This window comes from Mobula birostris, chromosome 6 (genome assembly GCF_030028105.1).
Source record: "Mobula birostris isolate sMobBir1 chromosome 6, sMobBir1.hap1, whole genome shotgun sequence".
Classification (NCBI taxonomy): domain Eukaryota; kingdom Metazoa; phylum Chordata; class Chondrichthyes; order Myliobatiformes; family Myliobatidae; genus Mobula; species Mobula birostris.
Genome location: NC_092375.1, coordinates 86,705,405 through 86,732,344, shown reverse-complemented (window position 1 = coordinate 86,732,344; position 26,940 = coordinate 86,705,405). Strand labels below are relative to the sequence as shown.

The window sequence follows — 26,940 nt, the reverse complement described above, 5'->3', positions numbered from 1 at the left end:
GTTGGGAGCGGGGGTTAAGTTTTTTTTACGCTGAACTGTGGAGGTATCTGTGGATCATCCCAAGCCTGCCCATTTGGACCTGGACTCTCCAGTGCAAGTGGCGCAGCCCCCGTGGAGGGGCCGGCCTCCCACCCTCCAGACCTCCTGACATTGACTGTTCTTCCCGCTCGGGAAGGCAGAGGTAGGTTCCGCCGAGCTTTGCAGGCCCCTGCTTGTTTGACTTGGTCTGCTATGGTGAATTCTGGGTGGGGGATGGGGCGGGGGGGCAGGGTGTGTAGGGACTCCTTAATTTCATTAGGCAGAATTCACCCAGACTGTTAAGGGTTAAGTTCACCGTGTGTGTGTTACGTGTTGCATTGTACCTTATTACATTATGGGGGCAAAGTTTTCTCATAAGTGTATGAAGTCGCCATTTGTTTACAGTGGGAATAAAGTGGACGTTAGAAGTAATTACACTCGTGTTGATTTTTGTTGACACTCCTAGAACTCCCTCTACCAGATCCTCAGCCACTCATTCATCTGCCCCATCATCCTATTCCTGTCCTGATTAGTATGTGGCATCGGGAGTAATCCAGAGATTACCACCTTGGTGGTTCTGCTCTTCAGAGTTTCCCCAGTTCCCTATATTCACTGTGCAGGACCTCTTCCCATTTCTAGCTCTGTCATCGGTGCCAATGTGCACTGCGATCTCTGGCTGCTCACCCTCCCCCTTGAGAACCTTCTGCAGCCGCTCTGAGGCATCCTGGACTCTGGCACCTCAGAAGCAACACAGCTTCCTGGTTTCTCTTTCGTGGCCAAAAAATCTCCTGTCCATTCCACCTAACTATTGAGTCTCCTATCAGCACCTCTCTGCCTAACTTTACCCTTTCCTACTGAGCCCCAGAGCTGGTCTGGCTATTGCTGCTGTGTCCTGTTAGGTCATCCCCCTCAGCAGTATCCAAAGGAGTATACATATTGCTGAGTAGAAAGGCCACGGGGAACCCTGCACCTTAGGTGTAACTACCTCCCTCAGTTGCCTGTCAATTTGCCTCCTTCGGCCTCTCAAATGATCTGGAGTTCTTCCAGCTCCAGCTCCGGGTCCTTGCATGGTCTGTAACAAACTGCAGCTGGATGCACTGCTTGCAGGAGTAGTTATCAAGGAGACTGGAGGTCTCCGTGTCTTCCCTCATCCTGCAAGAGGAGCATTCCACTGCTCTGCCCGGCCTTCCCATTGCTCTAACTGTGCGATGAGAAGGAAAGGAGGAAGCTAGAGTATCTGGCCACGCTTTTGTGAGCTTGTAGGGAGTAAATTAGGGGACTGAGATTCAAGATTGTTTGATGTCATTCCCTGTACGCAAGTGTAAGGAGAACGAAATAATTGTTACTCCAGATTTGAAGCAGCACAAAAAAAACACAAAAGATAAAGAGCACAATAATAGTAATTTGAAAACACACAATGAATATAAATACGTAAGAGCTTGGTCCTCTGGAAGATCAGAATGGCAATCTATGCATGGAGCCAAAGTGACGGAGGAGATCTTAAATGGATGTTTTGCGTCTGTATTTACACGGTCTATCGAAGTGAGTCAGTGAGGTTATGGACCCTATACAGAGGAGGAGATGTTTGCTGTCTTGAGGCAAATTAGAGTGGAGCCTGACAAGGTGTCCCCCTGGATCCTGTGGGAGAAAAGTGCAGAAGTTGCCGGGTCCTTACGGGGACATTTATATCATGAGGTACCGGAGGAATGGAGAATAGCTATTGCTGTTCCACAGTTTAAATACGGCTCTAAAAATAAACCAGCGAATTATAAACTGGTGAGCCTGACATCAGTAGTGGGAAAGTTATTGGAAGGTATTCTAAGGGACTGGATATATGAGTATTTGGATAGACATGGCCTGATTAGGGATAGTCAGCATGGTTTTGTGCCTGGTAGGTCATGTCCACCAATCTTATAGAGTTTTTTGAGGAAGTTACCAGGTAAGTGAATGAGGCCAAGAACTTTAGCAAAACTTTTCACAAGGTCGGCATGGGAGGTTGGTCAGGATCAGTTGCTCGACATTCAAGATATGGTAGCAAAGTGGATTGGACATTGGCTTTATGAGAAAAGCTGAAGATCAGTAGCAGAGGCTTGCCTCCGACTGGAGTGTCACAGGGTTTGGTGCCGGGTCCCATTGTTGTTTGTCATCTATCTCAGTGATCTGGATGATAATGTTTCGAAGTGTATTTATTATCAAAGAATGTTTAAATTATAGAACGAGATTTGTTTGGCCTAGATAGGCCAAAGGGCCTGTTTCTGTGCTGTATCTTGCTATGACTCTATAGCATAAATACATAGATTGATTGTGTGTCCATAAAGTGACACTTAGCTGTACATAAAGTGACTGACAGGAAATAATAAAGTAGTGGTGAGGTTAGTGGGTGGAGGTGCCACTCAGTTAGCCACTCCCACATGGGAGGAGTTAACATACTGTACAAGTGTCATCAATAAAGTTCAGCTGCATGCTAGCTTCCAGGAGTGCTCTGCACTCTCCCTGAATATTGAACACAACTTGGTGTCAGAAGTGGTTTATCATCGGTGAATTCAAGCTACAGATCAAAGGAGATCCCCAGGAAGAAAGAATTTACAGTAAGAATGTCCTTGTTCATATATGTCTATGGAAAATATCCACTTTATCAGCCTACACTGAGACCTGGCCGTGAGAACTAGGCAACACCTTCAGGTTTCACCCAAAAGTGTAATCATCTGTAGGCCACTAGCTTGGGAAAGTGTACAGAGACATAGACACAGCAGAGAACTCAGTCAAATTCTCAGGGAGAGGAAAAAATGTAACAGTCCAATTAAATAAAATACTAAACAAACAAACAGGAAAATAATGCAAATACCTGCAGCACCCAGGTATTAAAGCCCCTCCGAGACATTTGCTTTTTCTAAACCAGGGGACTTTCGGAGGTGGCTCCAATGCTTTGAGAGATTTAGGGTTGCAAGCAATTGCCCTCAGACTTAAGCATCAAGTAAGTACACTGATATACTGCATGGGGGACAAAGCAGATGATATCATGAGTGGATTAGAACTGACAGATGCTCAGGTAAAGGAGTACAAAACAGTGCAGGACAAATTCACAGGAAAGCACAGTGTGATTATAAGAGGAAATAAGGTGCGGTCAGAAAGGCTACAGAAAGCAGTGACAGAAGAGTTCAGCTCAAACAAAACAGACAAATGAAAACAAAGAGCAGGTCAAGTGTTCAACTGCAGGAGATCTGGCAAATCTCTATTCCATGTCAAAGAGTTCAGTCCAGCAAAAGAATTAAAATGCCTCCAGTGCAATAGAGTTGGTTATTATAAAAGGCAGTGTCACTCAAAAACCATGAAAGAAGACCATGATCCAGACAAAGAGAGCTTTCCTTGGGTCTCTAGATTCAAATAGACAAGGCTGGTGTACTATGGTTCAGTTGCAAAGTGAGGCAGAGACGTTCAAAATGGACACCGGGACAGATGTCACAGTCATCCCCAAATGTCTGTTCACAAAACTGGTGAAGAAAACAGGCATTACGCTACACCCAACAAAAAGACTGCTCATGGGGTCAGGGAAACACGAGCTCAGTGTGGCAGGAATGTTTAATACTTCCATCCATAAAAATGAGGAGCAGTGAAAAGAGGTTGTCTCTGGTGTTCAGAATCTCTTCTCAACACTACTGGGATGGCATGCCATTGAAAAGCTAAACCTTGTTGCAAGGATGGATTCACTAAAGAAGGTTCAGTGGCAGGAGAAATACTCGGAGTTGTTCACAGGCCTGGAGGAGAATGAAAGAAGAGTACTATCTAAACGTGGCATGGAGTGAGGTCCTACTCTCTGACCACAGCGAGGCGTGTACCAGTCCCATTGATAAACAAAGTCAAAGCTGAACTTGAGAGAATGGGGGTGGTTGACACTATAACTGGAGTGAATGGACCAACTGAATGGTGTGTGGGCATTGTTCCTGTTCCCAAACCAGGTGGCACAATGAGGATTTACGATGATCTAACAAAATTGAATAATGCAGTGAGGCAGGAGAAGTTTATTCTGGGTGGAGCAAACTTCTTCACCAAACTAGATGCAAACTCAGGGTTCTGGCAGATCTGTTTCGGTTTCGAGTGACAGAAGCTCACAACATTTATCACACCATATGGACACTCCGCCTTCAAGAGACTCCCTTTTGCCGTCTCATCAGTCTCTGAACTCTTTCAGATGAGGATGAAGCAAATTTTGGAGGGACTGGAAGGAGAAATCTGCCACGTACTCGTCTTTGGAGGCTCAAGTGAGGACTATGACAACAGAGTGGAAGATATCTTGGAGAAACTGAAACAGGCTGGCATCTCCCTGAACAAAAGAAAATGTGAATTTGTAAAGTTGGAGATGAAGTTCTTAGGCCACCAGCTGTCCTCAGAGAGAGTGCAACCAGATTCAGACAGTCTGGCAGGATTTCAGAACACGGAACAACCTACGAATGTATCAGAGATCAGCAGTTTCCTTGGTGCGGTAAACCAGCTGGAATGTTAATTCCAGATTTGGCAGAGGAAACAAAGCCACTATGTGACCTCGTCTCTCAGTGAAACATTTGGACCTGGGATGCACCACAGGAGAAGTTATTCTTATCACTTAAAACAGAGATCGTCCCCCTCCCAACATTGGCATTCTTTGATCCAAACAAAGCAACCAAGGTCTCAGCAAGCACCTCTTCCTTTGGTCTAGGGGGAGTACTCATGCAACACTGCATTGGTGTTGGAAACCAGTGGCATTTGTTTCAAGAACACTGACTCCTACTGAACAGCTTTAAGCCCAAATCAAAGAGGAGATGTCGGCTTTTGTGTGGGCCTGTGAATGTTCCAGCTACCACTTGATAGGCACTAAATTCCTACTTGAAACAGACACCAAGCCACGTGTCAGCCTCCTCAGCTCGAAACACTTGGATGACTTAACTCCATGTCTGCAAAGATTCAGAATGAGGCTTTATGTGATACTGTTACGATATGGAACTTGTCCCTGGGAAATCTTTCACAGCAGCTGACACACTTTCGAGGATGCCATGCAAAAGTGAATGGACGGAAGCTGACTCCGCCCTCATGGAAGATACCAACATCTACTTAGCTCAGGAACATGAAAGCTTTCCTGCATCACAGAATTAACGACGAAATTCACTCTGATTTGAAAAAGGACCAAATCTCCAGCAATATACCATGAGCATGGATGGCCGGCTGTTCCAAAAGGAGCTCATGAACTCAGATTTTATTGGCTAGAAAGAGACACACTCACCATCCTTGATGGTTTGCTGCTAAAGGGCTATGATCTTGTCATTCCTACCTCTGTGCACACCCAAATCATCAGTCAAATCCACCAAGGACATCAAGGCATCGAAGAATGTCACCTCAGAGCAAGGCAATTAGTGTGGTGGCCTGGTCTGAGCACACAGCTGGATTGTGTAAAACACTGTGAAGCATACAGAAAACTTCACAAAACTCATGCTGAACCTTTCTATCCCACAGAATTCCCAGATTTTCCATATCAGCTGGCAGGCACAGACATTTCTGAGCTGAAAAAAGACAAATATCTTCTCACTGTGGATTACTACTCATAGAGTGTTTAGCTGTTCAAGCTGTCCTCTCCATCCTCGGCAGCAGTTCTATTGCACCTGAAAGCTGTATTCACTCACCAAGGAATACCAGAGACACTTGTGTCAAACAATAGTCCACAAATGAGCTGCTCAAAATTCTAAACCTTTGCTTGGGACTCTGAGTTCAAACACCAGACAAGCAGTCCACAGGACCCACAGGCAAATGGAGAAGTGAAAAGAGCAGTGTGAACTATTAAGAGTCACCCACTGAAGGCAAAAGACCCTTACACAGCACTGCTAGCGTATCGCTCCACACCTCTTGCAAATGGCTGCAGTCCATCAGGGCTGTCAATGGGTCAGAGACTGAGAACAGGCCTCCATGTTCTTCCTTCCCTTCTCCAACTTCACTTACTGAACTTAGAAAAATGAGAAATTTTGAGACAACACAGCATGGGAAAATGTAGAGCGTGCATGATCTTAGACACAGAGCAAAATCTTTGTCAGGAGTGGTGAAGCTGGTTGGGTTTCAGACCATTTCACCAAAGGAACAATAGTCCAGCAGCAAGCACCACAATTGTTTGTGACCAGATCATCACCAGGTGAAATCAGGTGGACAGGCGTGCGCTCGTGCGCCTTCAAAGTCCATGAAATGTAGAGAAAGAAATAGCATGGCCCGATCCTTACAATGAGGACCACTTACCTGAGGTGGACACACCTGTTCGAGAATCTCCACCCGCTCCAAGTTTTCCAGGAACCTGTACCAGAATGGGCCGTTTATCTGTCGCACCACAGAGATACATTTTCGTAACTTAGGGCAAGTAATAAGCAGAATAATCCTCTCAGCTTGCCAGAGAGTGAGAGACCATTAAAAACAAAGAGAAAGACAGTAATAATGTTGGCATTTCTTTTTTATGTTTATGTAAGGAGTATTAGTTATGTGGTATGGTAAAGTGAATGGAATCACTCAGTTTCAGTAACTATAATCTCAATGCAGTTCTATGGACACGTGGCCAAGTAGTTAAGGTGTTCATCTAGTTTTTTGAAGGTCACTAGTTCGAGCCTCAGCTGTGGCAGCATGTTTGTCTCCTTGAGCAAGGCACTTAACCACACATTGCTCTAGTGTCTGTGTGAGGAGTGGCGCCCCACACAGACTTCCAATCTGCGCCTTGTAAGGCATGAAAATGCCCAACGCAGGCCTCTCATGGTCTGAGTCGACGTTCCCTCCCTTCTCCTCTATGAACAAGTGCATACCTAGTTTTTCTTTTTTGAAAGATGCTGTGATGGTTAATGGGTTGCTCTTACGTCACCCAGTTAGCCAGTGCCATGTGAGAGGAGTTCACAAGTGGGGTTATCAGTAAAATTGAGTTGGATATCCTGCAATGCTGGTGTCCTGGTGTGCTCTCGGCATATTGAACACAACAGGCAGGAGATACTTAGTTCTAGAGGTGTAGAGTTCTTTGGTACAGGGGTGATGGTGGCTGATTTGAAGCATGTGGAGACAACAGCCTGAGTGAGTGAAGTGTTGAAGAGGACTGTGCATAAGTCAGTGAGTTTGTGTACACACTCCAGAGGACACAGCCTGGGATATTATCCGGCCTAGCCACCTTAAGGGGATTGACTCAGAAGAGTCCTTCCCACGTCTGCTGCTGTTACGGACAGTGGTTGCTCACCTGGGAGGGGCGTAGCCTGCATGACCAGCGTTGTGTTACATGCCTCAATATGTGCAGCACAGTTGTTTAAAACATCAGGGAGCGAGGTGTCACTGGTACAATCGACACCGTTTTTCCTTGCCTAGTCAGTATTTCCCTTGATGCCCAGACACCTACACCGATGTTGAAGATAACCATGGTGAAGATGTTGCAAAGAGAGGTGTTGGATCCGAGGACTAGTATATCCAGGAAGGGTAGGGTCCTTAGCAGTCAATACTGAATTCAACCATTTCAGATGACTGTAGTTCCTATCTGTATCAGTACTACCCAGTTCTGATGAAAATTTGTTCACCTGTAAAGAAACTCAGATTTTCTCCCTCCATAGATGTTTCCTGATCTTCTAGGTATTTCTTTGGGTTCACATTTCCAATAGCTGAAGTTCTCTGTCTCCTATAGTTTGAACATTGCTTTTATTTTCTCCTCTATTCTCATTCACCTCTTCCAATATGGCTAGCTGTGATTAACCAGCTGTAACCTTCATTCAGCTGCCATCACCGCTGCAAGTGCTGTTCAGTCTCTTTTTGTTCCACACGATCACAGTTATTCCCTTTCACAGATGGCCACGAGCTACTGCAGATGCTGGAAATCCAGAGCAATACACACCATGTACTGGAGGAGCTCAGCAGGTCAGGCAGCATCTATGGATAGGAATGAACAAAGTTTTGGCACAAAATATCAGCAGCTTATTCCCATCCATAGATGCTGCCTGACCTGCTGAGCTCCTCCAGCACATGGTGTGTATTGCCCTTTCACAGATATTCCTGATCACAGATATTTCTCTCCCCTTCTTTGCAACTTAAAATATATCCCATTTCTATGTTCTGACAAATGGTCTGTTTCGCCTTCTGCAGATTCTCCTAGACCTGCTGACCAGAGTCATACATCTTTCCAGTAGCTAGGAGACCTAAACTGTGCATGATACTCCAAATTAGGCCTCACCAATGTCTCATATATCTTCAACATAACATCCCATCTTCTGTACTCCATACACTGATTTATGAAGGCCAATGTGCCAAAAGCTTTCTTTATGACCCTATCTACCTGTGATGCCACTTTCAAGGAATTACCTGTATACCCAGATCCCTTTGTTCTACCACACTCGTCAATGTTCTACTGTTCACTGTGTAAGACCTACCCTGGTTGATTCTACTGAAGTGTAAAACCTCGCACTTGTCTGCATTAAATTCCACCTGTCATTTTTCAGCCATTTTTCCATCTGGTCCAGAACCCACTATAAGCTCTGATAGTCTTCCTCGCTGTCCACTACACCCCCAATCTTGATGTCATGCACAAATTTGCGGATGCAGTTAATCACGTTATCTACCAGATCATCGATATAGATGACGAACAACAAGGGACCCAGCATTGATCCCTGCTGGACACCACTAGCCACAGGCCTACAGTTAGAGAGGCAACCATCTACTACCGCTCTCTGGTTTGTCCCACAAAGCCAATGTCTAATCCAATTTACTACCTCATCTTGAATGCTGAGCAGCTGAACCTTCTCGACAAATCTCCCATGTGAAACTTTGACAGATACCTTGCTAAAGTCCATGTAGACAACATCCACTGCCTTGCCTCTTGAAAAACCATATGATTGGTTGGACATGACCTACTATGCACAAAACCATGCTGACTATCCTTAATCAGTCCATGTCTATCCAAATACTCATCTATCTGGTCTCTCAGAATACCTGCCAATAACTTTCCCATAATAGATATTAGACTAACCAAACTATAATTTCCTGGTTTCTGTTTAGAGCCTTTTTTAAACAGCAAAAAACCATTGGTTATCATCCAGTCCTCTGTTACTTCACCTGGCATTAAGGATGGTTTAAGTATCTCTGCTAAGGTCCCTGCAATTTCTTCTGCAGGGTCCAAGGGAACACCTTGTCAAGCACTGGGGATTTATCCACCCTGATTTGCCTCAAGGCAGCAAACACCTCCTCCTCTGTAACCTGTATAGGGTTCATGAAGTTGATGCCATTTTGCCCCACTTCTATAGACACTGTGTCCATCTCCTGAGTAAGTGCAGATGAAAAAATCATTTAAGATCTCCCCCATCTCTTTTGGTTCCACACATTGCTCCGTTCTGATCTTCCAGAGGACCAATTTTGTCCCTTGCCATCTTTTTGCTCTTATAACATATCTGTAGAATCCCTTAGGATTCTCCTTCACCTTGACTGCTAGGACAACCTCAAGCCTTGTTTTAGCTCTCCTGATTTCTTTCTTAATTGTTCTCTTGCATTTCTTATACTCAATAAGCACTTTATTTGTTCCTACCTGCCTATACCTGCCATGCACCTCCTTTTTTTCTTGGCCAGGGCCTCAATATCTCCTGAAAACCAAGGTTCCCTAAACCTGCTATCTTTACTTTTTATTCTGACAGGCACATGTACGCTCAAAATATTAATTTTGAAGGCCTCCCACTTACCAATCACACCATTTCCAGAAAACAGCCTGTCCCAATCCACACTTGCCAGATCCTTTCTGATCCTATCAAAATTGGCCTTTCTCCAATTTTGAATCTCAATCCACTGACCAGACCTATCTTTTTCCATATTTACTTTGAAACTAATGGCATTATGATCACTAGGTGTAAAGTGTTCCCCTAAACAAATTTCTTTCACCTTCCCTGTCTCATTCCTTAATAGCAGATCAAGTTTCACACACTCTCTCATTGGAACTTCTATGTACTATTTAAGAAAGCTTTCCTGAACACATTTGACAAACTCTATCCCATCTAGTCCTTTTACAGTATGGAAGTTCCAGTTAATATGTGGAACGTTAAAATCACCTACTATAACAACCTTATGTTTCTTGCAACAGTCTGCGATCCCTATAAATATATTCCTCTAAATCCCGCAGACTGTTGGGAGGTCTATGATATAGCCCCAGTAACATGGTCATACCTTTCTTATTCCTCAGTTTCACCCATAAAGCCTAACCAGATGAGCTCTCTAGACTGTCCTGACTGAGGGGGGCACTGCTGTGACATTTTCCCTGACTAGTAAGGCCACACCTTCTCCTTTAATCTGTCGCATCTAAAACAGAATCCCAGAATATTGAGCTGCCAGTCCTGCCCCTCCCACAACCATGTCTCACTAATGACTACAGCGTCATAATTCCAGGTGTTGATCCGTGCCCTGAGCTCATCTGCCTTTCCTACAATATTTCTTGGATTGAAATATACACAGCTCAGGACATTAGTTGCACCATATTCAACCTTTTGAATCCTCACTTCGTCTGAGGTCTTACCAACATCTGCCTGCACAACCTCTCCACTATCTGTTCTGGCACTCTGGTTCCCACAGCCTGGAACTCTAGTTTAAACCCCACAGTACAGCATTAACAAACCTTCCCGCTAGGATATTGAACCCCCTCCAGTTCAGGTGAAAATGTCTCTTCTGTATAGGTCCCACCTTTCTTGGAAGAGAACCCAATTATTCAAAAATCTGACACCTTCCTTTCTACACCATATCCTTAGCCACTTGTTAAACTGTATCATCTTCTTATTTCTGGCCTCACTAGTATGTGGGATGGGTAACAATCCTGAGATCACAACCCTGGAAGTCCTGCCCTTTAACTTAGCACCGAACTCCCTGAACTTACTTTGCAGAACCTCGTCATTCTTAAGTGTCATTGGTACCTACATGGACCATGACTTCTGGCAGCTCACCCTCCCACTTAAGAATGCTGAGCACTCAATCCAAGATGTCCTGGACCCTGTCCCAGGAGGCAACATACCATCTGGGAATCTTGTTCTCATCCATAGATCCTCCTTACGGTACTGCCAATGAATGAATTCCCTATCACCACAGCGTGCCTTTTCACCCCTTCCCTTCTAAGTCATGGAGCCAGAGATCTGACCGCTGTGATTCATCCCTGCAACAGTATCCAAAGCGACATACCTGTTGTTGAGGAGATGGCCACAGAGGTTCCTTAGCCCCTTTCCCCTTCCCGACTGTCACCCAGTTTCCTGTGTCCTGCACTTTGGGTGTAACTACCTCTCTATCTGTCCTATCTGTCACCCCCTCAGCCTCCGAATAATCCGGAGTTCATCCAGTTCCAGCTCCAACTCCTTAGCGTGGGGTGTTAGAAGCTGCAGCTGGATGCACATCTCGGAAGTGAAGTTGTCAGGGATACTGGGGGTCTCCCTTCCTCCCCATATGCCTCAAGAGGAGCATTTCACTATCCTGCCTGGCATTCCTACTGGGCAAATATAAGGAAGGAAAGCAATAAATAAACTGGGGGGGAAATCTACCCACAGCTTTTTCACCTTCTCTCACTCAAGCCTCAAAATCTCTGCTCTAACACTGTTCACTCCAACGATGGCCGCCCCACTTGCCCCTACCTTATTTTAATTTGTTCTTGCCAATCAAACCCGATCACTGATAGGCCACAGCTCAAAAAACCAAACCACCCCAAATCGATGCCTTACATACTCACTGGATGAGGAGGAAGGCTTTTGATTTCAGGATGTTACAGGAATAGTAAAGTGCAATTTAAAATGCAGAAGTATAAGGTAATGCAACAAGGCAAGGGAAGAAACAAGAGGATATTGAGTAATGTGGAGGAACAGAGAGACCTTGGAGCTATTCTTACCTACACAGATCATTAAAGATAAAGGATAACAAGGTGGTTAAAAAGGCATATGGGATACTTTCCTTCATTAACCAAGAAAAACTATAAGAGCAGGGAGCTTATGCTGTAATTGTGACAATGATAATTGGACCACAGCTTGAGTATCTCATTAAAAATATGATTGCACTGATGATGATGCAATGGAGGTTTATGATATTGCTGAGAACAGAAAATTGCAGTTATGAGGAAAGGCTGGAAATATTTTTTGAAAAAAAAGGAGCTGCTTCAAAAGAGCAACAATCATACCAGTGCCCAAGAAGAGCAGGATGAGTAGCTTTATAGACTATTGGCCAGTAGCTCTCACATCTACTGTGATAAGGTGCTTCGAGAGGCTGGTCATGGCTAGAATCAACTCCTGCCTGAGCAAAGACTTAGACCCCCTGCAATTTGCCTATTGCCACAATAGGTCTATGGTGGACACAAACTCATTGGCTCTCCATGCAGCCTTGGGTTACCTGAACATACAAATACCTATGTCAGGAAGCTGTTTATTGACTACAACTCAGCCTTTAACACCATCATTCCTACTGTTTTGAACAAAAAGCTTGAAAACCCGGACCTCTGTACCTCCCTCTGTAACTGGGTCCTCACTGGAAGACCACAGTCTGTGTGGATCAGAAATAACATCTCCACTTCACTGATAATCAACACTGGTACAGCTCAAGGATGTGTGCTTAGCCCACTGCTCTACTCTCTCTACACCCATGATGGTGTGCCTAGGCACAGCTCAAATGCCATTTATAAATTTGTTGATGACACAATTATTGTTGGCAGAATTTCAGATGATGATAGGAAGGCATACAGGAGCGAAATAGATCAGCTGGTTGAGAGGTGTCGCCGCAATAACTTTGCACTCAGCGTCAGCAAGACCAAAGAATTGATTGGGGATTTCAAAAAGGGCAAGGTGAAGCAACACACACCGGTCCTCATTGAGGGATCAGAAGTAGAAAGCCTGAGCAATTTCAGGTTCCTTGGTGATAACGTCACTGAGGATCTATTCTGGGCCGGTATATTGATACAGTTACAAAGAAGGCATGACAGCAGCCATATTTCATTAGGATTTTGAGGTGATTTGGTATGTCAGTAAAGATTCTTGTAAATTTCTACAGATGTACCATGGGGAGCATTCTAACTAGTTGTATCACTGTCTGGTGTGGGCAGGGCATGGGGCACTGCGCAGGATCAAAATAAGCAGCAGCAAGTTGTAAACGTATGGGTACTAGCCTCTGTAGTATCCAGGACATCTTCAAGGTGCAATGCCCCAGAAGGGAAGGAATGGTAGGGTGATAAGGAAAGATCTTTTCACCCAAAATTTTCTATCATTCTGTAATTTTAATCAATGATTTAATTGAAGAATTGGATAATCCAGCACACTTGGGACTCAGAGAACTGGCTGATTTTCCAGACTATTGGATGTGATTAACCTATTTAGAGATACAATGTGGAATCGGCCCTTCCAGCTGATCAAGCCACGCTGCCAAAACCCTCAAATTAACCTCAGCCTAATCATGGGATAATTTGCAATAATTGATTAACCTCCTAAGCAGTACATCATTGGACTGTGGGAGGAAACCAGAGCATCCGGAGAAATCCCACGCTTTCCGCAGAGAGGACGTACAAACTCCTTACAGAGCACGCTGGGGTTAAACTCTGAACACCGACACCCCGAGCTGCAACAGTGCCATGCTAATTACCACGTTACTGTGGCACCCATGGTAGAGTAACGATTTCTACGCGTAGCTCAACACTTTCTATTAATCCACTTTCTTTAGATGCTACACAGTGTTGCAATAAGTTGTCCAGTGATCCTTTTGCTTAAAGGGAACATGGAAGCAGGATCCTGGTGAGTGGAAGGGGAGTGTGGTAACTGGAGCTCCAGTGACTTAGAAAGGAGTGAAGCAAACATGTTAGATGCCGAACATAAGATTTTCCAAACCACTGGATAGAGAATTAACAGAGCTTAGCTGTAGGCTGAGTATAGATTTGAGGCTGTGAGTCACTGTCAAGGAAGGCCAAACTCAGGTTGGAAGAGCAACACCTCATCTTCTACCTGGGTAACCTCTAACCTGATGGCATGAACACTGATTTCTCTAGCTTCCAGTAATTTCTTCCCACTCCCGTTATTTCTTTTACCATTCCCCATTCTGGTTTCCCTCTCACCTCTTTTCTTCTCTTCACCTGCATATCTCCCACCTCCTCCCTCTGGTGCCCGTCCTCCTTTCTTCCATGGTCCATTGTCCTCTCCTATTAGATTCCTACTTCTTCAGCCCTTTACTTCTTCCACCTATCACCTTCCAGCTTTCTAGTTTATTTCCCCCCCAACACCTGTCACCTGCCAGCTTGGTACTCCTTCCCCCTCCTCCCACCTTTTTACTCTGGCTTCTTCCCCCTTCTTTTCCAGTCTTGACGAAGGGTCTCAGCCCAAAACATCAAGTTTATTCTCCTCTCTAGATGCAGCCCAACTTGTTGAGTTCCTCCAGCATTTTGTATGTGTTGCTCAAGAGATCTGAAGAAACTGCAAAGGACGGCAGATACCTAGAACAAGCAGCTTTGGTGGTTTCTCTTCCAGATGACTTACAGAGCTTATCTCAGAGTGCCAAATACCTCAAGTTCCCTTTTCACTTCTCGCTCTTACTGATCCTATATTAATTTGTTAAGTCTGCCTGCTATGAAGAGATTGGTCTTATTTTTGCTGCCATCTTGAGGAATAAGTGCTAAAATCAGGACACCAAGCTCTGTTCATAGTCAGAACCCACAAGGAAGGAAGCAAATGAAGAAACTGTCAATCCCATCACACTCTGGCCCTCCTGTACACCTCTCACCCCATCAATGCTGAAACATGCCAAGAAAGAGACTGAGAACACAGGCAAAGCTCAGCATTATCCTGGAAATTTCCTTCTCTCCAAGAAATAATCAGTTGTTGTCTTTCCAAAGAGCCGTGGGTGCACCATATGCCTGGAGGTAGCAGATCTCTCACAGGCCTTAGGAGGTGGCCTTCTACTCCCACCCACTTCCCTCCATTCCTCCCCTACATCTCTATCGAATGTGCTTTAGCCTCTATGGCCTCAACGTCAAAGCCTCTTATCTTTCACAATTGCTATGGCACACATCCCAATCCCACTGGAAATGTCTTCCCTCAGTGACTTCTCTCTTTCACCAGGAGATGTCTTATAGATGAAACCAGCTGCAGCATTTCTCTGCTACTGACATCCCTATCTCCCTCTCAAGCATCTATATCCAATTCCTTCAGCATTTAACAGACCTCAGCCCCCTCTATACATTACGTTCCTCTAAAGATAAATTGCCCTTGATACTCTTTGGAGCACAGTTAAACTATTCTACGTGGATGAAGATTTGGATATTCCTCTGCCACTAATTCCAATTCAAATCAGTATTGCAACTTTCTAGAAATCTCTAGGCATCCTACATGCAATGATCTGACCATTTTCCGAGAGTCCATGCTCAATTGACTCTATTGCTTCTGGGAAGAGCTATGGATATAAAATAGGCTACAATCAAAGGAAAAATTATTAAACGATTATCCATCATTTAAACAATTCTGTTTATTAATTATTGCAGAGGTTAAATGTCTGTTTAACTAGATTACGCTATTAGGCAAAAGTCACGTGATGAAGTTCTAGAAATAACTGGGGTTGAGTAGCCAAGGTCATAACCAAAGGAAGCCCAATTGCAGCATGACCCGGGCATCATTCAAGAATGGCCCTAATTGGTGCCAGGTAACATTCACAGCACAGAAATACCAGACAATGACCATCTCCAATAGAGAGAGTCTAATCACCCAGGCTTCACATTCAGTGATAGTGACTTTGCGAAACTCCACCTCATCAACAGCCTGAGGCCATCAACGATCAGCAACTCAACTCAACTCAACCAGATAAATAAACACCGTCGCTACAAGAGGCTGGGTATTCTGCAGGGAGTAAAAGCATGACACTCTGAGGCCTTTCAACAGAAGGCACAATTTAGAATTGTGATGGAGTATCTTTATTTGCCTGGAGTGCAGCTCCACAAATTCCCAAGATGCTTAATATCAAACTGGACAAAACAGCCTGTTGATTCGGGATTCCACAGACCGCATTAAACATTACCTCCACCACCAGCTCGCCGTGCTGAGCTGAGGGTTCATCTACAACTCATGTTCTAAGTATTATTTATTTACTTTTCTTCATTTAGTATTGGCACGCTTTGTCCTCTTTTGCACATTGGAGATTTGTTGTTCTTTATTACATATGGTTTTTCATAAACTCTATTGTATTTATTTATTTTCCTGTAAATACCTGCAAATAATTAATCTTGATTGACATGGTGACATATACATGCTTTGATAATAAATTTATTTTCAACTTTGAAAAACCAATGTCATTAATCACCCAGGCTACTTCAAGTGCACCTCCTATCCTGAGCCGTCCACCACCAAGAGGACTAGGTCACCACCACCTTCAAATTCTCAATCAAGTCACTCACCATCTTGACTTGGAATTATATTGCAAGTTCCTTTGTAGTCACCAGGTCAAAATCATGGAATCCTTTACCTCACAGCACTTGTAAGCGAGCCATTACCAGAAGAACAACAGTAGTTCAACAGTATCCGAGACAATGAGAGATGACCAATCAGAAATTCTGATGAGAATCAGAAATTCACTTGCACGTTTTTCAGTTTGATGTACTGCATTTGATTCTCATGATGTGGCCTTCTCCACACTGTAGATTCGATGATCCCTGCATCTACACAAAGCCCAGCATAAGCAAAGGAAACAGCATCTTATCTTCCACCTGAGCAGACAGCTGTGTTTGAGACTCAACACTGAATCCAGTGATTTCAGGTAACCAGCTTTTCCTCTGTGCTTCAGAAGTGGAAGCTATCCTGATAAGGAAGTCCAGCCAATGATTCATTAACAAAGGAAAAGAAAGCTCTGGTTTATTTGGCTACTGCAGTCTAATCACAATGAGAGGTAGAGTATGTCAGAAGACAGCATTAAGAGTAATTTAAGTGAAAAATTGTGCAGACAATGTTTGGCTGCAATTACTATGGCAGCTGCATTACTTTGCAGGGGGAGAGGGTTACAAGTGATGTTGAGGAAAGTGTATGATATACAGTATTATATTTATGCTTAGATATAGTTAAAACAAAAGACAACAAAGTCTAAGCCTGGGAATTTTCTCTCAAGATGTTTGTACTTTGTTTTCCTCCTCAAGATACTCCTCTTGAGCCAAAGTCTGATTTTCTAATCCAGTATCTCCCTATATGACCCAATGTTGATTAAGCTCCTGTGAAGCATTTTATTATGCATACTAAACAATGCTTTCCACTGTAGCTCAGTGTGCTTGACAGTAAAACCAAATACTGTGCACCCAGCAAAACATTAGTATAAATTGTCAGCGTTGTCGCTGGCAAACAGTTCTTACCGTTTCACCAATGACCACTACCCAAGAACTATGTTTTTAAAATTTTGAACAAAGGTTTGCTGACAAGACATATCAATCCATCATACAAGTTTATTTTCCAAATCCCCAAAAAGATACAAACATCTGCCGAGTGTACTTCAGCTAGTTTGTGTACTGCTTGTTATGAAAGCAAGCCGCTTAACTAAGGGCATAAAACTAGTCTGTAAGTAACTGGCAAGTATCAAATGCATATTATTTAAGACAGAACTTACTGTCAACATAACAGTAAGTTAAAGGCATTCAGATTATCTAAATCAGAGATTCCCAACTCAGGGTCCATGGACTCCTTGCCTTGGTCCATGGCATAAAAAGGTTGGGAAACCCTGATCTAAAAGCATCAGCAGCTCCTGGTGAAGAGCAAGATGTGAAAGTTGTCATTCACTGGGTTTATTAATATTAGGAGACATACTGATGAAGTGTTACGTCATTGAGAGGGTTAGAAAATCAGTAATTTCATGTTTAGCTAACTTTACAATTCATCACTCTATATAGGCATGCATTGTAAATAGTTATTTGTATAATTTTATATCTTATTTAATAGCTAATTGTTAGGTTAGTTTACTGTGTATCGACCATTCATGTTAATAAGTTAGTTGTCTTTTAAGGAAGATATTGATTGTGTAAATGCCTTTAAGATCTATGTGTCTGGTATATGTAACATTTGATATTCTGTTATATTAATCTCAGAATCAGGTTTATTATCACCGGCCTGTGACGTGAAATTTGTTAACTTAGCAGCAGCAGTTCAATACGATATATAATATAGAAGAGAAAAAAAAATAATGAATAAATCAATCAATCAAAGTATACGTATATTGAACAGATTAAAAAATGTGCAATAAACAGAAATAATGTAAATTTTTTAAAAAGTGAGGTAGTGTTCAAGGTTTCAATGTCCATTTAGGAATCGGGTGGCAGAGGGGAAGAAGCTGTTCCTGAATCGCTGAGTGTGTGCCTTCAGGTTTCTGTACCTCTTACCTGATAGTAACAGTGAGAAAAGGGCATGTCCTGGGTGCTGAAGGACCTTAATAATGGACGCTGCCTTTCTGAGACACCGCTCCCTAAAGATGTCCTGGGTACTTTGTAGGCTAGTACCCAAGATGGAGCTGACTAGATTTACAACCTTCTGCAGCTTCTTTCGGTCCTGTGCAGTAGCCCCTCCATACCAGACAGTGAAGCAGCCTGTCAGAATGCTCTCCACGGTACATCTATAGAAGTTTTTGAGTGTATTTGTTGACATGCCAAATCTCTTCAAACTCCTAATGAAGTATAGCTACTGTCTTGCCTTCTTTATAACTGCATCAATATGTTGGAACCAAGTTAGATCCTCAGAGATCTTGATGCCCAGGACCTTGAAGCTGCTCACTCTCTCTGCTTCTGATCCCTCTATGAGGATTGGTATGTGTTCCTTCGTCTTACCCTTCCTGAAGTCCACAATCAGCTCTTTCATCTTACTGACATTAAGTGCCAGGTTGTTGCTGTGACACCACTCCACTAGTTGGCATATCTCACTCCTGTACACCCTCTCGTCACCACCTGAGATCCTACTAACAACGGTTGTATCAACAGCAAATTTATAGATGGTATTTGAGCTGTGCCTAGCCTACCCACACAGTCATGGGTATAGAGAGAGTAGAGCAGTGGACTAAGCACACACCCCTGAGGTGCGCCAGAGTTGATCGTCAGCGAGGAGGATATGTTATCACCAATCTGCACAGATTGTGGTCTTCCGATTAGGAACTCGAGGATCAAATTGCAGAGAGAGGTACAGAGGCCCAGGTTCTGCAACTTTTCAATCAGGATTGTGGGAATGATGGTATTAAATGCTGAGCTATAGTCGATGAATGGCATCCTGACGTAGGTGTTTGTGTTGTCCAGGTGGCCTAAAGCCATGTGGAGAGCCATTGAGATTGCATCTGCTGTTGACCTATTGTGGCAGTAGGCAAATTGCAATGGATTCAGGTCCTTGCTGAGGCAGGAGTTCAGTCTAGTCACGACTAACCTCTCAAAGCATTTCATCACTGTCAATGTGAGTGCTACTGGGCGATAGTCATCAAGGCAGCTTACATTATTCTTCTCAGGCACTGGTATAATTGTTGCCTTTTTTAAGCAAGTGGGAACTTCCACCCATAGCAGTGAGAGGTTGAAAATGTGCTTGAATACACAGCCAGTTGGTCGCACAGGTTTTCAGAGCCTTACCAGGTACTCCATCGGGACCTTCCGCCTTGCGAGGGTTCACCCTCTTTAAAAACAGCCTAACATCCACTTCTGAGACAGATATCACAGGGTCATCAGGTGCAGCAGAGATCCTCACAGCTGTAGTTATACTCTCCCTTTCAAAGCATATATAGAAGGCACTGAGTTCATCTGGTAGTGAAGCATCGCTGCCATTCATGCTATTGAGTTTCGCCTGGTAGAAAGTAATTTCTTGCAAACCCTGCCAGAGTTGCCGTGCATCCGATGTCACCTCCACTTTCATTCGAAATTGTCTCTTCACCCTTGAAATAGCCTTCCGCAAATCATACCTAGTTTTCTGGTACAGGCCTGGATCGTCAGGCTTGAATGCCACAGATCTGGCCTTCGGCAGACGAGGTACATCCTGGTTCATCCACGGCACGGTAGACATTCTTGATGGTGATGTAGCAATGGTCCAGTGTGTTGTTTCCTCGGGTATTGCAAGTGATCTGTTGATGGTAATTGCTTAGTGATTTTTTTCAGATTGTCCTGGTTAAAATCTCCCAAGACAATGTTGAAGGTGTTAGAGTGTGCTGATTCGTGCATGTTGATCCCATTGCTCAGATTATCTGAAACCCGATTGACATTGGCCTGAGGTGGAATGTAAACTGCTACCAAAATGACCCCTGGGAATTCCCATGGTAGGTAAAAAGGACGGCATAACTGCTAGATATTCCAGGTCTGGAGAGCAGAATTGGGACAGCACTGATATACAGTATTTGTGCACCGAGAAGAGTTGATCATGAGGCATACTCCTCCACCTCTGCTTTTGAGAGACTCTATAGATGTGTCCTGATGGTGTATAGTAAACTCGTCGATCTGAATCACTGCATCCGGAATGGAAGGGGTTAACCAGGATACCGTGAAACAAAGGACACACGTGGTCCTAATGTCCCTCTGATTCAGCACCCTAGCTCCGAGATCATCGATTTTATTCACCAGAGACTGCACATTTGCCAGCAAGATAGTCAGTACAGGGAGTTTAAAACCCCTATATTAATATAGATTATATATAATCTATATTAATCGTTAGCTGGGTACCAATAAGAGATGCTTGGTTTGAGCATCTATTCTTTTACTTGTATTTTGAAGAGAAACACGCTAACATTCCCATAATCCAGTACCCTTAGTACTTAGCAGATTTTACAGATGATCAGACATTATTCCTACTAATACCAAATATATCTTCACTTTTCTTACCTGTTACATAATAAGGTAATGAAATGCCTCATGAACCTGGACAGGAAATGTACCAAACCCCAGCTGCATAATTACCCATGTCCCTGAGCCCTGCTAGCTCTGATCCCAAGCTCAGCTCTGAACCATGGTCTGGGCTTTGACCCCAACCACACTCCTGAGCCCTGCCTCTGGCTGTACACTTACTTTTAAAATTCACATTCTGGACTGACAGCCAGACAAGCTGCCAAGCCATCAAGATTTCTGAACAATTATATGCCGGATTATCAACATTTTGCTCTAGTAAAATAAATGACAGATATAAGGTTTAAATGTGCTTCTTTAAGCAATTTTTATGAATAGGAAGTGTGTTTTGCACATGTAAAAGAAATACCGGTGAAGAAACATCCCTTTCTTTATGACCCTGATTGTAAAGAGCACCATGTGTACAAAGCAAATTAAGGAAGTATGAGTCTTACAAAGGAAATGTGACCTTTATGGGCAACATGCACACAATGCCGGAGGAACATATCAGGCCAGGCATCATCTATGGAAAACAGACATTTCCGGCCCGAGTTATTTCATCAGGACCAGAAAAAGTAATGAAGAGTCAGAGAGCTTGGTTTTACAGCAAGCTTTTGTAGGCTATGGTTTGCACTGTCAAGCTGTCAAGCTAATGTAGAAAGTTTCCATAAACAGCAATAATTTTATTTTCAGGGAATTTGGTGGAGGGATAAAAAAAATTACCAGAAATCCTTCAAAATAAAGATATACAATTTTTAAAAAATATTATTTTGACAGGCAAGAAAATGGTCAAAAAGGAAAGCATTTGAAAAAGAAATAAACAAAGGAGGAAAAATAGCTTCAAGCAGCAGGTTAAATTTACAAAATTCAACAATATTTTCTTTACTCTTCTGGACTTCACTTGCCTGGACGACAATATCCGCATAATTTATGCAAATCTTAATGCATCTGAGGATGCGGTAAAATGAAAGAAGAGCAAGCAATGTCGTTTACTTCCCCAACAATTCCTGTACGCTTACTTACCAGTCGGATTTCCTCATTTGTAATTGTCTGCCTACCCATTAAACAATCAAGCTTTCTTTCAGAAGATGTTACCAATTGTGTACCCTCTTAAATGGAGCTTTCCTGAGATTAATTATGTCAGTTATAAATTATCCACTTGTATCCAGCAAGGTATTAAATGATCAAGAAAGTAATAATGAATTACTCTCAAGCAGACCTGAAGGACTCCAGTATGTCAATGCAAGCACAAAGTAGTCAAAGGCTCTTTTAACTAAAGAATCTCAGGAATAAGAGGGCATGGATAGCAAATTTGCTGCAAGGAGAATCTGTGTGGTCTCTTGTTTGTGGAGTCACCAGTAGTAGATGAAAGGGGGTGACAACATGTGGATAATACCTCGGAAACTAGAAGAGTTGAGGTAAAGTAAGCTATGATGAGTTGAAAGGACAAAACTGTTGTGTACTTAATATTTTGATAATACTTGAGTAATCTTGTAAATATGTTGATTAAGCATTCTTGTTTGTTTAAATGATTCATTATGGGTTATATGTATAAATATGTGAATTGCAAATATCTTGACGCTACCACATAATATGTGTGCGCCTCACTTAAAGTAAACACAAAGTTAGACACACATTTCAGACTCCCGTGGCCTCCTTTGAATTAATTTAATGTTATGAAGTTACAAAAGATAACAGTGGCGACGAGGTATTTTTAAAACGAACCCAAGACTGTTTCCGACCTGCTTAAGTCACAAAACATAAAGCGCAGCAAAATGTCCGAGTAGAAGAACAGCACACCAGAGCATGTGCAGAGACAGTTGAGTTTAAAAAAAAAGCAGTAATTGGAAGAATTAATGGGTACATAAAGAATGAGTATCAGTTGATATTAATCATAAAAAAACAGAAATGGCTGGCAACATTGGAAAGATTGACAAGTTTGATTACACAACAGATAACTGAATTTTATATACTGAGAAAATGGAACAATATTTTGCATCAAATAAAATAGCCAATGAGAAAGAAATAGCAATTTTGTTGAGTGCATTGGGCTTAGAGGATTACAGTTGGCTTGGAAGTTTAACTGCTCCAACCAAACCAGCAAAAATTATCTTTGCTGATATTGAAAAAAGTAATGCAGGAACACTTAGAACTAAAGCCATTGTGGATTGCAGAGTGCTTTAGGTTTCATAAACAGAATCAAAAGGAAAGGGCATCCATTTCAATGTACGTGGCTGGAATTGAAGAGATTGAGCATTGTAGTTCGATAATGCGTGAATGATGCACTGAGAAATTATTTCGTTTGTGGAATCTTACAAGAAAACATTCAAAAATGGCTCCTAACTGAAGCACAGCTTACATTTAGAAGAGCAGTTGAATCACTGTTTCAATAGAAACCGCAGACAGAGACGCAATTGAGTTGCAGTCAGGAATGAAAATGACCGTGAACAAAATTGCAATGTCAAAACAGAAACCAGCCTGGCCAAACAAATTGTGTTACTGTTGTGACGGGGCCCATATGCACCAAACAAATCAGATTTAGAGGTGAAACTCGCAAAAAATGCAACAAAATGGGACAAATACAAAGACCATGTTGGAGAGGCAAAAATAAATGGACTGCGCAGGGAAGATAAAAAAACAAAACATCTCAAGTTGCAGCTTTCAAAAATCTGTATACTATTGGTGAAAAATCTGATCTCGATAAGAATGATACAGGACTGTGTAGAAACACACACAAAATGCTGGAGGAACTCAGCAGGCCAGGCAGCATCTATGGAAAAGAGTACAGTCGACTTTTCAGGCTGAGACCCTTCAGCATGACTGGAGAAAAATAATATGAGTAGTCAGAGCTGGAAGGTGGAGGGAGAGGAGAACAAAACACAAGGTGATAGGTGAAACTGGGGTGGGAGAGAGAGATGCAGGAAAGAGTTGGGAAGTTGATTGGTGAAAGAGATACGGGGCTGGAGAAAGGGTAATCTAATAGGGGAGGACAGAAGGCCATGGAAGAAAGAAAAAGGGGGAGGAGCACCAGAGGGAGGCAATAGGCAGGCAAGGAGATAAGGTGAGAGAGGGAAAAGGGGATGGGGAATAGGGAAGGGGGGGCCATTTCTGGAGATGCGAGAAATCAATGTTCATGCCATCAGGTTGGAGGCTACTCAGGCAGAACATAAGGTGTTGCTCCTCCAACCTGAGTGTGGCCTCATTGTAGCAGTAGAGGAGGCCATGGATGCAGATGTCAGAATGGGAATGGGAAGTGGAATTAAAATGGATGGCCACTGGGAGATCCAGCTTTTTCTGGTGTATGGAGCATAGGTGCTTGCCGAAGCGGTCTCCCACTTCATTGGGTCTCACTAATATATAAGAGGCCACACTGGGAGCTTGTTCCGCCTGCAAGGATAAGTACCAGGAGGGAGATCAGTGGGGAGGGACGAACGGACAAGGGAGTCGCATAGGGAGCGATCCCTGCGGAAAACAGAAAATGTTGGTGGGGGGAGAGGGAAAGATGTGCTTGGTGGTGGGATCCTGTTGGAGATGGCAGAAGTTACGGAGAATTATGTGCTGGACATGCTGGCTGTTGAGGTGGTGGGTGAGGAACAAGTGCTACACCTGCACCCTCACTACCACTCAGGGCCCTGAGCAGACCTTCCAGCTGAGGCAACACTTCACCTGGGGTCATACACTGTACCCGGTGCTCCAGGTGTGACCTCCTGTATATCGGTGAGACCCGACATAGAATGGGAGACCACTTCGCCGAGTACCTACGCTCCATGTGCCAGAAAAAGTGTTGCCTTCCACCCATTTCAATTCCACTTTCCATTCCCATTCCGACATGTGCATCCATGACCTCCTCTACTGTCGCGACGAGGCCACACTCTAGTTGGAGGAGCAACATCTTATAGTCCGTCTAGGTAGCCTCCAACCTGATGGCATGAACTTTGATTTCTCGAACTTCTGGCAATGTCCTCACCCTTTCTCAATTCCCCATCCCCTATTCCCTCTCTCACCTCATCTCCTTGCCCCACCCCCCCCCATTGCCTTCCTCTGGGGCAACTCCCTCTTCCTTTCAACTGTGGTCTCTGTCCTCTCCTATTAGATTCCCCCTTCTCCAGCCCTGTATCTCTTTCACCAATTAACTTTCCAGCTCTTTACTTCACCCCCCCCCACTCCGATCACCCTGTGTTTCTTACTTCCCTTTCCCCCCTTCTTACTCTGACTCCACTTTTTATTCTCTCCATTCCTGTCGAAGGGTTTCGCCCCAAAACGTCAACTGTACTATTTTCCATAGACGCTGCCTGGCCTGCTGAGTTCCTCCAGCAGTTTGTGCGTGCTGCTTGGACTTGCTGCATCTGTTTGTGACAGGACTGCATAGAATTACACAGAACATAGAAATCTGCAGCACATTACAGGCCCTTCGGCCCACGATGTTGTGCCGACCATGCAACCTACTCTAAAAACTGCCTAGAATTTCCTCAGCGCATAGCCCTCTATTTTTCCAAGCTCCATGTATCTATCTAAGAGGCTCTTAAAAGATCCTATTGTATCTGCTTCCACTACTGCCACCGGCAGCCCATTCCACACACCCACCGCTCTCTGAGTGAAAAACTTACCCCTGACATCCCCTCGGCACCTATTTCCAAGCACCTTCAAACTATGCCCTCTCATGTTAGCCATTTCAGCCCTGGGAAAAAGTCTCTGACTATCCATAAGATCAATGCCTCTCATCATCTTGTACACCTCTATCAGGTCACCTCCCATCCTCCGTCACTCCAAGGAGAAAAGGCCAAGTTCACTCAACCTATTCTCATACGCCCTCCAATCCAGGGAACATCCTTGTAAATCTCCTCTGCACTCTGTCTATAGTATCCACTGAGATTTACAATGTGAAAGCTGACAATGACTTACACCAGAAGTGCATGTTAAATTAATTAAAATGGAATTGGACACTGGCTCATCTGTTTCAATCATTCCACAAGGTGCGTTTGAACGGCATTTAAAAGATACTAAACTGAAGACTGCAGATATCCATCTCAGAACTTCTACTGGAGAAAAGAGAACTCCTGTGGGAGTGACATTTGTAACAGTGAAATACAACAACCAATATGACATATCGGGCTTGTACATGGTAAAAGCAGGAGGGCCAGCACTGTAAGGCCATCATTGGCTGAGACAACTACAACTTGATTGGAGATCCATCCACCGTTTGCGTGCCACGTCCCCTACAACAGAGTCAACTGAAAGCAAATTAGCAAAGGTTCTGGATGATGCCACAGCAGTTTTCAAGGATGGCATTGGAAAACTCAAACATATCAAAGATAAAATAGTGCTAAATGAAAATGCCACACCTAACTTTTACAAAGCCCATCCAGTTTCTTTTTACCATCTGTGATAAAGTAGCCAGTGATCTAGATCACATGAGGCTGAAGGAATTCTTTCCAAGGATGAGTGGAGCCTGTGGGCAACACAAGTGGTCCCAGTAGCCAAGAAGAATAGATCTGTTAGGATTTGTGGCGATTTTAAAGTCACCATCAACCTAGTACTGAAAGTAGATAAAAACCCTCTGCCCAGAATAGAGGATATTCTTGCAAAACTTTCTGGAGGGAAACACTTCAGCAAAGTGGGCAGCTGAGGCCCACCTACAGACAGAGATGGAAGAGGGGCCCAACGTGTTTCTCACCATAAACACTTACAAAGGGCTTTATTGGATAATAGGCTTATTTTTGGAGTACCATCTGCACCTGCACTCTGCCAGAAAGCTATGGACCAGGTATTGCAAAGCTGCCCAGGCACTCAGTGTTACCTGGATGACATCATTGTTACTAGTAAGGATGACAAGGAACCTCTCCAAAATCTCAAGAAACTGTTAAAAAGATTAGAAGATTCTGGGCTCAGAACACAAAACAACAAGTGTGAATTCTTTAAACCAAGCATCACTTACTGTGGTCACAGTATTGATGCACAAGGATTACACAAGAGTGCTTAGAAAATGCAAGCAGTGGTGGATTCCCCCCAAGGCCAAGGTTCATGCCACAGCTGTCGTCCTTGTTAGGATTTGTCAATTACTATAGCAGGTTCTTGCCAAACCTGGCTACTGTGCTCCACTCCTTAAACTCATTACT

The 26,940-nt window shown here is 43.5% G+C and overlaps 1 protein-coding gene across 4 annotated transcripts in view; it reads right to left on the bottom strand.

Moving 5' to 3' along the window:
- The window catches only part of rubcnl (rubicon like autophagy enhancer), a 108,527-nt gene that overhangs the window by 70,693 nt on the left and 10,894 nt on the right, over positions 1–26,940 (bottom strand). For 3 of the 4 annotated variants that reach the window (XM_072262336.1, XM_072262338.1, XM_072262339.1), the window contains exon 1: positions 7,241–7,912. The exons of the other annotated variant lie outside the window; for it this stretch is intronic. In XM_072262336.1, coding sequence (XP_072118437.1) covers positions 7,241–7,262 — 22 coding nt within the window. In that variant the 5' untranslated portion in view covers positions 7,263–7,912. Of the gene's footprint in view, positions 1–7,240; positions 7,913–26,940 lie in introns of those variants that run through there. 4 annotated transcript variants of the gene reach the window in all.